This window comes from Cuculus canorus, chromosome 22 (assembly GCF_017976375.1).
Source record: "Cuculus canorus isolate bCucCan1 chromosome 22, bCucCan1.pri, whole genome shotgun sequence".
NCBI lineage: Eukaryota > Metazoa > Chordata > Aves > Cuculiformes > Cuculidae > Cuculus > Cuculus canorus.
In genome coordinates, this window is record NC_071422.1 from 4,707,264 (window position 1) to 4,722,061 (window position 14,798).

A 14,798-nucleotide genomic window follows, 5' to 3' on the forward strand; every position below is an offset into this window, starting at 1 on the left:
AACACTATACAAAAGCAGAATATTTTACATTTTATTCCTACCCATTTCACTTTTATTTCACTTATATTTACCTCATGGACAGATATTTCCACATTGTTTTTATTCTTGCTCCATAACAAGCATTATTATCTTGAAGTCTTTAAAAAGAGGAGTAGGCGAGATACTATTTGTGAGATATGATCAAAGACTGGCTGATATAGAACACCCACCCAGCAGTCTTCACCTGCATGGTCTTGATGTGAAGTTGTTAGGATTCAATATTCAGTTATAAGAGACTTCGTGTCAGCTACAAGTTTTACAGGAGACATGCATCATTTAACAAATTCAAGAGAATTATCAGACCAATTCTTTTTGGTTATGGATACTTAGAATCAGTGAATGCATTATCTACGTCTCAATATTTGCAAGGACAGATTTTCTTCTTCATTTCAGAAAACAAGCCTACCAGTAGCCCCAAACACACACGTGTCACACCAAGCATTTTGTACTCTTGTCAGATGAACCAAGTATTTCTTACCTCTTCAGGTCAACTGTTGTGACGCTGAACACCACTCCCTTCAGCCACAGAATCATGAACAGCCTCTGAGAAAAGGGGCAGTTTCCTATGCTTTCACCATCACTGCCAGCCTGTAGAAGAGAACAGATCATGGATGAGAACGACTGTGCCACCTGTACAGGTTCACAACTGCTGTTAGATATTTAAACAAAGACAGAAGTAGTAACAACTCATGGATTGTATTACCTGTATGGTTTTCACATCACTAACTCCTCTACAGACCTAATGAGGTTAGTGTCAAACCCTGAATCACCTTGCAGGAACACACCTTTGCTCTCAAAGCCCAGCAAATGCACCTGGACCAGCCATCCTGAACAAGCCACCTCAACACATAATACACAAGGATGAGCATTCTCAGAATATTGAGATATGCTTCATGTACTGGGAAGATATGCACAGACTTTCTGCATCATCTTGTTTCTTTTTTTTTTTAACTAAACAGTCATATCACAGAATCATGGAATGGTTTGGCTTGGAACGTACCTCAACCCGATCCAGTTCCATTCCCCTGCCATGGGCAGGGACATCTCCCACTGGATCAGGTTGCTCAAAGCCCCATCCAACCTGGCCTTGAACCCCTCCAGGGATGGGGCAATACTTGCACCTTCTGATGGCTTTTTACTGCAGAGAAAATGAGGATTTTATCACAGTGAAACCTGCCGATCTAAGAAGTCAGCAAACCTATTTACTTCTTGTGTCCTCTAATAGCTTTGCACAATGTGTATCAAAACAAGATTTCAGACAAAATAATTGATCTTTCACATTTAAGATGATCCAACTGCTCTTGTCAATAATGTTCTTCATTCCTTATTATTTTTCCTTCTCTACATGTGATTAATTGTAGTCATCTTCCAGCATGTAGTCATCTTCTAACTCCCCGTGCAGTGTTCCCACAAGCCAACTACAACCAGCACTACGAATCTTTATTGTATCGCAGGTGTTGTAAGGAAAGACGTAACTGTAAGTATTTAGAGACTTCACTGACAATAAAGCAATATTCCAAAGCCACATTTTATAGGCAATTCATCAATAAGTCTTTGTCCCACCACAACAAAGCTCCATTACACTGCAACAGTAAGGCACCCCAGGCCACCCAGCGATGGCATCCATCCCATGATTGCTCCAACAATGAAGTATGTATCGCCGGGTTGGAAACTTTTAGGTTTTAGTGGCTAGAATTAGACACACAAAACCTTGCATCTTGCTATAAAACTCAATCCTCTGAAGACTGGCTTAGTAGTTCAAACAGCCACATAAGTCAGATTGTCTCGACATGTTCTTTATATTACACGAGTTTCAAAGGATTTTGTTTGTTATTATTAGAATACATCCAGGAATAATTTTAATCAGGGCAACTCTCAAAACCTGGCTAGTTCTTCCATCGTTACTATTACCTTTTCCTAGGCCATTTTATAAGGCTGTAGGATACACTGCCTGTGTCCCGCAGAGACAGAGACAAAAAGCGACTATTCACTAAGCACAGAGTATTTCAGAACAGAGCTACACAAGGAGAAAGGTTGAACACAAGCACTAAGCACTGATTGGTGGAAATCCAGTGTTTAAAAAAGAAGAGGTGGGAGGGGCTGGAAAAGAGAAGAAAGAGAAGAAAAGCCAACAGCAATTTCTGGTCCTAAAGCTTAGTGATGATACTAACTAAAGAAAGGTGTAGACGCTCGCACGAAGGAACTGCTTTATGTTCAGTTCCCAGCCATGCACCGAGTGGGGCCAGAGTAGGGGGAACAAAGAGACTTTAGCAGTGAGGAAGAGCAACAGTGGGATTTTCTCACAGCAGGATTTTCAAACCAGGAAGTTTTTCAGTGAAACAGTGCAAAAGTCAAACAGGTGGTTTTCTTTTTAAAAAAAAAAAATCACAGTGCCTTTGCAGATAAGGCTGAGACTCCTTTTACAACTGTTGATAAATAGCAGGGCACGAGGAACCATAAACCGATTCAGGATGCCTCAATCCTCTGGTCTCATTTCTACCAATACCTCTCTGGTCACAGCTGATTATCCTTCCAAGTTGGGGAGAATATTTTTCTTCCAACTTTTATGAGTGTCATTAACGAACATATGAAAGAAAAAAATTGTCTTTCTGCTATAAACTACAAATTGCCTCCTTTATCTCTGGAAAGTAAAGTAAAACTTGCTGCAGATTCATGATCCTAGATTGTCTCAAGAGCTGGTGCATAGCTTCACAGTGTTCAGCAGACTGGATTCTAAAAGCATCTACAAAAAGGATAAAACAGTCACTGTGGTTACTCTGGGCATTTTGCTTCATACCAGCTCAATCCACACTTTTCTGTTGTGCATGTAACTGCTGTAAGGATTCCAGCTGCTCTATGGATTTGTGCATTCCTGCCTCACAAGGTGCTCGCTCTGCAGTCTTTTTCCAATACCTCTGCACGTTTATGGCTGTTAATATTTAACCGCAATGTCATCCCTCCAGACAGAGGTTTATACTTCTGAATTTTCCACTACAGTTACACTATTGTGTTTACACTGGAACAGACATTTCCTGCAGGTAAATTATGCCAATGTAGACTTATACTCATCTAACACTTTCTGTAATGTGTAAGAACTTATCTACCTTTGAAAAACAGTATTGAAAAAGACAACACTTCACCCCATCAAAGGAAAATATATGTTTTGTTCTGCCCAGACTACTTTACACTTTGAAGCAGAAACAATTCTTTGGTTCACAACTGATCACAGTCTTCAAGTTTTACGGCTACTTCAACACTGCTACTTCAACCAAAGTACCTGAGTTACACTGCAGCATCAGCATGGGCATGCGTACCCCAATCGCATGAAGTTTCCTCACCTCCTCTGATGGAAAAGCAACCTCACATTTATTATAAAATAAATAGAGGAATATGGGCATTTACCAAAGCGCTACACCTCAGAGCTTTGAGTCATCCATGAGGCACCCTGGAGGGACCATTAGCGCTGCTGTTCCAGCCACTCTCTGCCACTGGCTGCCACACTGAGGGCTAGAGCCTGTGCTGCTCACATCAGTTGTGCAGGACCTGGTCAGGATTAGCTCTCCTCACTCCTCATCCTTTGGCGGAGGGACTTCTTACAAAGGCATACCGATAGGACTACAGGGAGTGGCTATAAATTGGAGAGGGGCAGATTTAGACTAGACGTCATAGGGGGGTGGAATTGGATGATCTTTAAGGTCCCTTCCAACCCCAACCATTCTATGATTCTATGATCTTTTATTGAGCCCTTCGTACCTCAGAAGCAGAGACCAGAGCTGGTGCGATATGACACACATTGCCAGATATCTCCTCTGACACAGACTAAGGAAACCTTTAAACAGAAAAAAATATAGGCAGGTAGCCAAAGGCAGAATCATTGGGATGCAACTGCCTGCCATCCTAGGGATGATCCTTAGCACCAAATGAAGTCAGAGGCTTCAGTACCGCAATATCAACAACTGGAAGTGAAGCATTTCCTGAGAGAATCAAGTTAATACGCACTAGTCAGCTCTCCTCATTCCAAACCAATACTCAAAAAGCACAACCAGTGTCCTAAAGTACAAAGGCCAGTTTCTAGAATACAACTCTTTTCTACAAGTTACTTTATTAATTGTGAGTTGCAAAACAGGACTTCAAAAAAAAAACTCATTGTAGGACTGATTAAGAGCTTTAAAGACTTATGATCCATCACCAGATGTAGAAAGCAAAAAGCTACTTAGAAGCAGAGATGAAAATGCTTTTGGAGATAGCATCCAATGAAAAACCAAAAATTGTTCCCCTACGCACAGACTCTTTATTACAAATAGAAACAAAGATAAAGATTTGGTATTATGAAACTTCAGGGCTTTTCCTGAACTCAGGAGTCAGCAATAACATTAACTATGTCTGTGGTTGCCCAGGTTTTGCTGCCTGCCAATGAGACAGGGAAAAGCAAAGACCCCCCAGCAGGCAAAGAAAGGTTCCAAGGGCACAGGAAAAAAAACCTAAAACTGTTCACAACAGAGAGGTTAAACATTTTTATATCAGACAGATTTCAGAATTTATCAGCTGCAATGACATAGTCTGAAAGAAAGTTAGGACATTGGATTAAACCCCGCGCCTTCTTTCATATGATATAATTCCACTACAGAGCTTTATTTCTAGCGGGAGATTTAAAAATTACAACTGAAATAAACTGAACTCAAATTCAGAGTTCAGAATTTGAAGATTTGTTTATTTGTTTACCTTAAAAAAAAAAAAAATGGTAAATCTGAGCCTACCTGGAACCTCAAGCAAAGCTGCTTTTAAGTCACAGACCTGAATCTGAACGCAAAATTGCTTAAAATAAGGCCTAGCACTGAACTGTGGCTTTCATTAAGGTCCATTTTGCAAAGCCAAAACCAATTTGGTACTGGTAGCACTGCTTTAGTAGCAATCAATGAGGACCAAAAAAGGTCAAATGCAGTTACGCTGTAATGCCAATTTATACCAAAACTTTTCTTGTCTCCCAACACAAGTATAACATTCAAAATGAACAACCAATGACGAGCATCTGCTTTTGTTTAAGCAAGACTGGCTTTTTGGATTATTTGACTCAGAATAAAAGGCTAATAGCACACTAACATACAGTGCTTTGAACAAAACCTAATCCATTTTTCAAAGCTGCAGTTGAGCAGCTAAACTGAGCACAGACTTGTATGTCTACAATCAAACGCTGTCTCACTTCTGCTCCAAAAAGTCCCAAGTTATTCTGAGCACATACTGGAAAAGGAATGCAGTTAGAATGCCAAGAAACTTTTGTCTTCAGTGCTCCTCAAGCCAAGGAATTCTGCTACGTAACTGTTTCCCTGAGAGGCCCAGTTTCTATCTTCTTGTATTTGATGCACTGCGAGCTACAGCAAAGACCTGTTACACCCAGGCATCAAGAGCGTCACCCTGCTCTCTTTCCGTCACAGAAAGGTTCTTTTCAGAGGGAGGTTTCTGCCTCTGGTTTGTTCCACTGGCATAGAGCTGTGCTGGCAGTAAACTGTAACCTTTAAATATTGCAAAGCTATTCTGAGACTGGGGATGACCAGTCACGCAGGGGGTTAATCACGCCACAATTGTTGCCTAAGCCCCCTACTGAAAGCCAGAAATCTGTCACGGCCTTGTCTTTGAATCGTAGAATGGTTTGGGTTGGAAGGAACCTCAAAGCCCCTCCAGTTCCAAACCCCTGCCATAGGCAGGGACACCTCTCACTGGATCAGGTTGCTCAAAGCCCCATCCAACCTGGCCTTGAACCCCTCCAGGGATGGGGCAGCCACCACTGCTCTGGGCAACCTGGGCCACTGCCTCAGTAGACCTCATCATGAAGAACTTCTTCCTAATGTCTAATAAAAATGCCGCCCCTTCCAATTTAAAGCCATTCTCCTTTGTCCTGTCAGTCCAAGCCCTTGTAAAAAAGTCCCTCCCCAGCACATGATATTCCAGGATATCTTCAGTGTCTAGTACTCAACACCAGAGTAAATGAAACATTAAATGCTGACTTCTCTATATTAGTGTAAGCCTAGATCATTCATTAATTCAGCAAGACTATGCTTGATTTTCTATCGAGAAGCTCCGAGTTTTTATTTCAAACTCTTTCTGAAACCAATCTAAAAGTCTTTATTACTCAATAACACAAATCTTCCTACAGTTAGGGCTAATTTTCAGTTGTCACTATCAAACCAAGCTGCCACCACTCAATGAAGGACATGTTCTCAAGAACATCATCATACCTAGAGCTACACATCACAGCACCCACCCTACAGTACTGTATGAAAACCAAACAGGGATATTTTTTAAAGAATCCCAAATAAGAAAGCAAGTGCGAATAAGAGTGAACGAGTTAGAAAGGCAGTGAATCAAATCAGAATGATCTAACTGGAGCATTTCAACATAAACTAATTCAACTTGGTTTATCATAGCTACAGTCAAACTACTGGAACTCCCAGTGCCAAGTAGCTCAGCCCATGCAAGAGTGCCAGCTAGCTGGGGAAAAGAATAAATCAAAAAGTCTACTTATCCCACAGTTTGGAAGGTTTAACTCAGCTGATTCCGCCAATGCGGAAGCTACCTCCTCCCTTTCTCTTTCCCTGAAGCAGTGATTTCATTCAAATGAGACTGTTTTTCTAAAAAAAAGCCAGAGTACAAGAAATCACACGTCTGTTTAAGCAGCCAAACAAGCTAAGGGAAGGGAAAAAGAAAAAAATCCATTTTAATTGCACAATGTTTGTCTTTACAGCTGCATAAAAATTAACTTGATTCCCAACTGGATCCTTCATGTATTTTCTTTACCAATGTAGTGCTGAAGTTTACTGAAAGATCAACAACAACAAAGAGACAAGAAAAGGAACACTTAAAGGGACAAAGCCCTGCTTAATGTAGCACAGATTTGGAAGACTCAAGAGTAAAAGAGAACTCTAAAATTCTTCATTCCAGGCCCTGCAGAACTGTTTCAAACAGCTATCAGTGAATCACAGAATCACAGAATCACAAGGTTGGAAAGGACCCATTGGATCATCGAGTCCAACCATTCCTAACACTCCCTAAACCATGTCCCTCAGCACTTCATCAAAAAAGGAGCATATTAAGAGTTCCCAAATCAGATCAAATGACTGCAGGAATTATAGTGAAGTCAAAGCACACTTGAGGAGAAACATAATAGTTCAGTCTCTGCCCATGCAAATAGAACAAAAGAAAGGGGCAGAACACTTAAAGACCATTTCCTAATTTATCCAAAACTATCAAGGGAATCTCTCCCAGATTTGACATACCAGAAGCAGGGAAAAGTAACACTTGGATGAAGAGGGAAAAATGCTTTTTTTAAGTATCTCACAAAATACTTTTCGCCAAAGACAACTACTGGAGCCATTTGATTACACCACTGAGGAAGTCTCCACTCCCCCGAATAAGAAATCTGAAGCCTGTGAAGTCTAGAAAATTAATGTTCCAACAAATAAACAGGCTAGGGGAAAAATCAGAAGGTATTTTCAAATTTTGAACTTGTCAATCTTGAAACATATCTCAGTTCTAACAAAAAAGAAATCTGCTGGGGAAAAAAAAAACCATGAGAAGAACAGCAAGATGCACACCCTTTCCTTCAAAACAGCAGGCAACAATCACTCTTACATGTCTTGCAAACAGTAAGGTCATTCAAAAAAATGAATGAATTAGTAATATTTCTATATGGATTACTGTGTTGAGAGTGAATGGTCTAAGGTAAACTAATAAAATAATTCAAGTGAAAAACCTGGTGCAGTTCAAAGCCCTTGAGATGAAGGAATACACGAGGGAGTGGTTTCATGTTTCACCATGAATACTGAAAATGGTCTGGTAGTATCAGTCGAAATCCTCACAGCGTCTACTCAGACCTTTATCTTGCCAAGCTGAACAAACAGAATTCCATGCTGTTTACTGGGCGGTGTTTTCAGATAAGATGTAAAGAATTATTTCTGTGGAAGGACTAGTACAGTATTTGACGTAACACCAAATGCCTCCACCACGTGTTGCCACGATATCAATTGCTGTGTGGCCAAAACATGCCCAAAAAGGTCAATAGCAAAGCATCATTAGAAAGAAGGAAACAGGTGACAAGGCAGTGAGTTGCAGAGATCAGGACAGAAAAAAGTGTCTGCAATACACTATGTTCAATTCATTCTCACCTTTTCAGATTTGTTAGCTTGAGAAGGCAGTTGTTTTGTGGGCTTATGGGAGGAACGGGTCAGGAAGCAAGCTAGAGTCAAGCCCTGAACTCTCACACTAACTAAATCTGGTTCAACCAGATTTAATCCGAGGGATGACAGGATGAGAGGGACACTTCCGCGTGTCAGTTCACCTTTATCTTGCTTCCCTAGGAGAGCACAGAGCTAGTGCCCCAACTTACAAGAAAGCTTTTGTTTCTGTGTTGTCTTCATTTCTCAACCGATAAAACACTGTTGCATATTTAAAGATCTGTGTCAACCTCTTAAAAAGAGACAGAAGCAAAGGCAAGTCTCAGGACCTGCAGGATTCTGCTATCACGGCACAGGTTCTGCGTATTCCAGCTCACAGCACAGCTCTTTAAACAAAGCTGTCTCGTGTATTTTGAAACCTACAGAGAATAATAGAATGGTTTGGGTCAGAAAGGACCTCAAAGATCCAAAGTTCCAAACCAATCATCCTGACTCACTGCTAACGTTAGAAAGTCACTAAAGCTTCAGTCCAAGAACAAAATAATCTTGTAGTAACCATGAAAATTTATTTACACTACGAAATGTCTTTGACAAGCAAGTTAACACCTGCAATTCTTTCACAATGCTAAGAAGGTCCTACACAAAACATCCAACATCGAAGGCCAGCGGTTTGGCACCTTATACAGCTACTACTGCAAGCGTGCTTTTGTTCACATGTTCAGTGTGGTCAGCAAGAGAACCTCCGGCATCACAGACAGCACAGGACAGGCACTACTGCTGCATCACACCTTCTGTAGGTGATCTTGTTCTCTGACACCACTAGTAACTAACCTTTGTTTCCCCAGTACCTTTCAACTGCTTTTGAACTCAGAAGCTAACTTGTTTTCGCAAAGGAAGCAACAAGATAAGCATGTATCTCATTATGTGTCACCTAAAATAAGAAACTATCTGCCAGGAAATGCATGTGCATTCATTTCCAAACTGAAGACATTCGACCTCAAAAAGCTTACAGCACCTCTATCACTGTTTTCTTTTTACATAGACTACACTTAGCAGTGCAACCCCTTTATCTGGCCTCCTAAGGGCAATTCAAAAAGCTCGGAAACACTGTATGAAGCCAGATTTTGGCTCTGAAATCACAGCCACCACACTACTGAACAGTTTATGCAATTGCTGCTACCTCAAACAGGCAGTCCTTTAAGAAAAATATAAGGAACAGGAGCATAAGGGCAGTGCTGATAGCTGGAATTAACTGTGAACACAAAGAGCCTAAGATGATTAGTCTATATTTTCCATATGATGACTGACATCTATTCCACCCAGGGAAAAAGCAACCTTAATTACCACTGCCTTTTGACAAGGGATATCATCTCCACTTAATTTGTAACCAATCCACCTTCCACATCAGCTGACATCCCTGTAAACTCAAAAAGCTTAAAAAATAAATTAACTGAACTCCATGCTTTTACTTCGAGATCTGACAATTAAAAGAGAGGAAGGAATGTCTACCAGCCCTTTAGAGTAGCCTCTTAAGCCATTACCTTTCTGATAAGGCACTGCTGTGTTGGACATCTGCCTGTAACGGCCACTCTCCATTTTAGGATGATGCTATTTTCAGCCTTTTGAAGCTATTCCTAACAAAATCATTAGCAGACTCACCTCATACACTTCCCCTGCAACTCCTGTTCATTGTTACCCGATTCTCAGTGTAAATTTTTGGAAAAAGCTATGAGATCTTCATGACATATTAAAGTAACTTCACAGTTTAATAGAAATTAACCGAGTGTTTCTAGTTCTTTGGAGAGAAGAAATTATCCCATGGTCCTCCACTGGGAAGATCAGATGAAGAGCCAGAATTGAAACATGCATTAAATACTAACCACCACTTTCTTCAGGGAAGAAATAAGCTTAATGCTATGAATACAAAAACTTGTGATTACTGTGGATAGCAACACACAGCCACATCCCAGCCTGGCACAGGAAAACTGGAGTTACTCACTAGTGGCAGAAGGCTGGCATCCACCTCATCTGTGCCTCTCGCTCTAAAGGCAACACCCCTTAACAGTGATTCCGTCATGACTAAACTGACTAAAATCTACCCTGTTAACAGCTGGACGTATTCTTGCAATATTCTAATAATTAGGCATTTAACCCCACAGTGTTAAAGGTTTCTTCTATAGCGGTTGAAACTTTCCTTTGGGTATGCAGCACATAAAATTGGAACAGGCATTGTATGCAACAAGGTTTCCTCCGCCCCCCCACTTATTAAATCTGTTAACATAGTACAGCGTGTGCTTTGGCTACTGCCCAACAGACCTATTTCCAGAACCTCCAATCAAATAATGAAACATCCACAAAAAATTATAGGAAAACTGCAAACCTTGTCACTGGGGCCCAGAAAACCACGTAAAAATTTTATCTTTGGTATTTAAGAGTTCAAAAAAAATAAACCTTTGAACATGCATCACTCCGTGTGCCAGAGAAACAAAAGAACTCCGTTCACGTATTTCATAACTTAACATAACTTAATTTCCAGAACTAAGATGAGCACTGAGTTGGACAGACTAGCAGAGGGGAATGGCGAAAAGGTGCCCCAGCTTCCCCCCCCCTGCACTGCTCCTCCTCCACCAACAGCCAGGTTGGTGGGCTGCCAGGCTGACTGTGATGAACCCCACCAGGAACAGGAAAGCCAACATAAAACACCCAAGGAGTTTCATGCCAAAACGCTAGCCAAAAGCAATCACCTGCGAGCTTAAAAATCTGATAAAATAAGAAATACAGCTAAACCTACAACTGCCTCCAAATCAGAATGCCAACAGCTGTGTCCACAGGAGAACGCACCAACAAACAAAGAAACCACTCAAATTCTCAAATCTCACTGGAAGAGCTGCAGTTTTGAATCTGCTCCCCCTGCTAACAGTGCATTCAGCAGCTCTAGGAAAAACATTACCTTAGACTGAAGCTGCTGTTGGGATTTAAGAGTGGCTAAAGAACAAAGGTTTCGAGGAAGGCTTGGTCTCTGCAGCTTCTGATTCTCACGCAAGCAGTGTGCAACTCGATTATGAAAAGGCACCTCTATGAAAGTACCCTATGTCCCTTGAGAGATGGTATCCGAGCTCCCCAGCTGCAGAGTGGAACTTCCTCCTCTGGGACATTTCCCCTTATCTCATCAAGCTCCAGGACAGCATGTCTCACTGCATCACTTTGAAAGGTCCCAGCAATATACTCGCACTTGCTTTGATTTTATTTTTAGACAAAGCCCAAAACTATTTCCTTTATTTAAGAAGAGCAGCTCTCCAAAGTACAGACTGTCACACGCCAGCCAAAATATTAATGCTTTAGCGGAGCCAAACAGCTCTGAGGCTGATCCAGTAGCACTGACTGATCTCATTAGCTCTTCTCATGAAAACACACAGATATGACTTCACTCCTGGATTACACTCCTATATTTAGTTTATACCTAATATGGACATTCAGGGTACAGAACTAAGTCATTTCCTTTTCTCGTGTAAAGCTCCTCGCCCTTTGTCTGGCCAACAATACAAGGAATAGGTTTGAACTCTCAGAGAACTCAGACACAAAGACATTTGTAATTAATAGCAGTTTAGCTTATGTTTTTCACTTCAGCATAAACAAACACAGCTTTCAGAGCCCTAAAAATCAGATTGTGCCATAAACACATTTGACCTGATTAAAAAAAAAAAAAAAAATTAAACAAACTCCAAAATAAGTTGAAGAAAATAGCCTTTTTTTTTTTTTTTTCTTTTTCAGGGAAAATATATGCTAAATAAAGGATTTAAAGCTCCTGAGGTCAAAGCTCTATTTAAACTCATATCAAAACAATGATTTTGGTTTGGTGTGTTTTTGCTGTCAAAACGCTCACAAACTCTTAATACTACAAACGAGCACAGAGCACGCAGCTAAATATTTTAAGACAAACTATCATTCTGAAGCATATGCAAGGAAAAAACAGCTTGATTAGGACAATAAGTTGTTTGCCAAGTGTTATTTACAAAGAACTCTGAAGATAAAAATCGAATTAGATGGATAAGAAGCACAGAGGTAAATTATTTTTCCATGGGCAGTCAACTTGCAACCAACCACCATCTTAATTAAGTTTGCTGTCTTAAGATAAATGAAGTGTGCACTCTGGCAGACAAAGCCACTTGACTTTCTCCCACGTTGTCCCCCTCATTTTACAGAGCTGCACAGCTCGGTTATCAGTTGCAGAGCAAAAGAAAACATCTACCAAAAGAGAGGACAACAAATCCCGCTACTGCCAAGTAGAGTTATCCATTCTTTAAAGTCATTCTTGTGGAGTTCTCAGCAGTATGGCCAGCCCAGACAGGACCTGGAACTGCTATAAAAGACTGCAAGCCTGGGGTTTGTCACATCTCAACAAACATCTTACTTAAAGAGAACCTAACACACTGGGGAGAAAATAATGACAGCTTAGGGCTCGCTTTGTCCCCTTTAACTAATGTACACTTTTAAAAAACAAACCTGCAACCTCAGAGTACAAAAGTCATTTTCTGAAGTACACAGATTATTGTTTAGCTAGAAGCTCAATGGATTTCCTAAACAGATCCTTCCAAACACAGATTTTTATAAGAGACAACACAGCCTCCAAAAATCCACAAGCTTGGTGACAAAAGCTACAGAACCAACTGCTGCTCTGTTCACCCTACTCACGTTAAAAAAACAGATGATAATACTCAAAAAAAAGAATTCTCTCTTCTTCACTGTCTTCTTCCAACAGACTAGGTCAGGAACACCAGTGAAAGACCAGACAGTAACTGAGTCACTTCAGGCTGCGCGGGTAATGATTACTAACTTCTTAGATGGTAATACCGTCACAGTGCTGCCCAGTAAAAGATTACCAGACCCTCCCGCCCACTCCCTCACAACAAAACTCAGCTTACATAAACATTCCTCATATCTGCTTGTTATTTCTCAACAATCGGTTATCTTTAAGAACAGACAAGACATCTCTTACAGGGTTTCTCATTCTCTTCAAAATATTTTCACAACTCTGCTGTTAAGCACGTTCTTCCCCATCTCTGTGAATTCCTTACTGCACGTACACACAATCACATGAACAAGACTCAGCCTTCTCAGACCCTTGATGTGTATTTACATCTGACTTTTGAGAGGTTCCAGGCTCTACCGTTCGTCCCACAACACCTTCTCTGATACAAGCTCCTCTTTCCCCTTCAATCCACAGCCTGAGAAATCCAAGAAAACGGAAGACAGATTTGTCTGTTATAGTAGTATCTATGCTAACAGAACTCATCCATGTTACACAGCACTTAAGTGCACCATGACCAGATGACTCGGAAGCCCTGCTGTGGATGACTGTACCAACCCAGGCAGCAGGTTAGCAGGCAGTGGAGGGCAAGGAGATGAAATTCAGGAACTCAGCAAGTTCTCAGATCATTCTGTGGGGAAAGAGGGAAAAGTGCACAAGTGTCAGTCATCTTTCAACCACAAAATAACACCCAAGTCCTCTTGACACTCTAAGTGAGCTATGTAGATGTTAATCATAGGAAAGGGAAGGACAGATGTCAGTAAATACAATCATTACTGTTGAAGCGTACTCAGAAACAACCTCTGACTCGGGAAGCTCCAACTCATTTGTATAATCCCTTTAAAAGTGACTGCTAGGAAGTTTTTAAGCTTGTTTTTCAATGTTTTGCAAAAGATTTAACATTTACACTTGAGACCATCTCTGTATTTTTAAAAAGTAGTATATCAAGTGCAGCAGTTTCTGTCTTAGCAATCAGATTCAAATAAAAAAGACAATGACATTTCTGGCTATGAGAACTCTCCCAAACAGAATTTAAAGGAATTCAGCTTGCTGGCCAAAAAAGGAAAAGGCCTGATGTACAACAACTAAGCACAGGATGTACCAAGAGGTTATGGCTCAGTTTGTAAAAGGATCTTTAATAATACTCCAATATTTATACACAGCAAATCAGCCTCCCATGAAATTTTGCTATCTCCACCAAACACATGTCAAAGGCAGACTGAGGAAGTCCTCAGGTGCTGAGGTTATTACATCAAAACCTCCAAAGGATGATCTGGGACATAAGGAGGAGACTTATCTAATAAGATTATCAAGTGACAAGCTTGCCCCTGACAGCACTATCTCTGAGAAGCAATACTGCATCTCTCTAGCCTCGTTAATTCCTTCTATTCAGGATCCTTTTAATTTTACATTTATATTGTAGTTGCCAAAAGAACAAAGAAAATTAACAGTTACCACAAATAAGACAGTGGGATTGTCTGTTACAAACTGCCATACAGCAGCTATAACGCTCTGACACATCGGAGCTTATGTAAGGATAGACACAGGCAGTGAGCAGCCCGACAGACAAAGGCAGGCCTGAATGAACGCAGTTTAACGCGTGCAGTTCAGACACATCACACTCCTCAGCTCACCCAGCACTGAGCTAACATCAAGTCTGCTGCTAGAGATGCAGATGCACACATCCCTTTCCTGCCACAGGCTCAAAACCGGCCTAGGTCCCAGAAGACAAACAGTTCTCAATTGCCAAATTTCAGTTAATTCAGATATACAAAAAAGTAGAC

At 40.8% G+C, this 14,798-nt stretch overlaps 1 protein-coding gene across 2 annotated transcripts in view; it reads right to left on the bottom strand.

The window, feature by feature from the left end:
- The window catches only part of CLIC4 (chloride intracellular channel 4), a 36,977-nt gene that overhangs the window by 17,233 nt on the left and 4,946 nt on the right, over positions 1–14,798 (bottom strand). Inside the window, exons 1-2 of one of the 2 annotated variants that reach the window (XM_054086318.1) lie at positions 11,158–11,312; positions 518–627 (exon numbers count right to left, since the gene is read on the bottom strand). In XM_054086318.1, the coding sequence (XP_053942293.1) occupies positions 518–573 (56 nt within the window). In that variant the 5' untranslated portion in view covers positions 574–627; positions 11,158–11,312. Of the gene's footprint in view, positions 1–517; positions 628–11,157; positions 11,313–14,798 lie in introns of those variants that run through there. The other variant, XM_009563443.2, reaches the window with a different exon arrangement.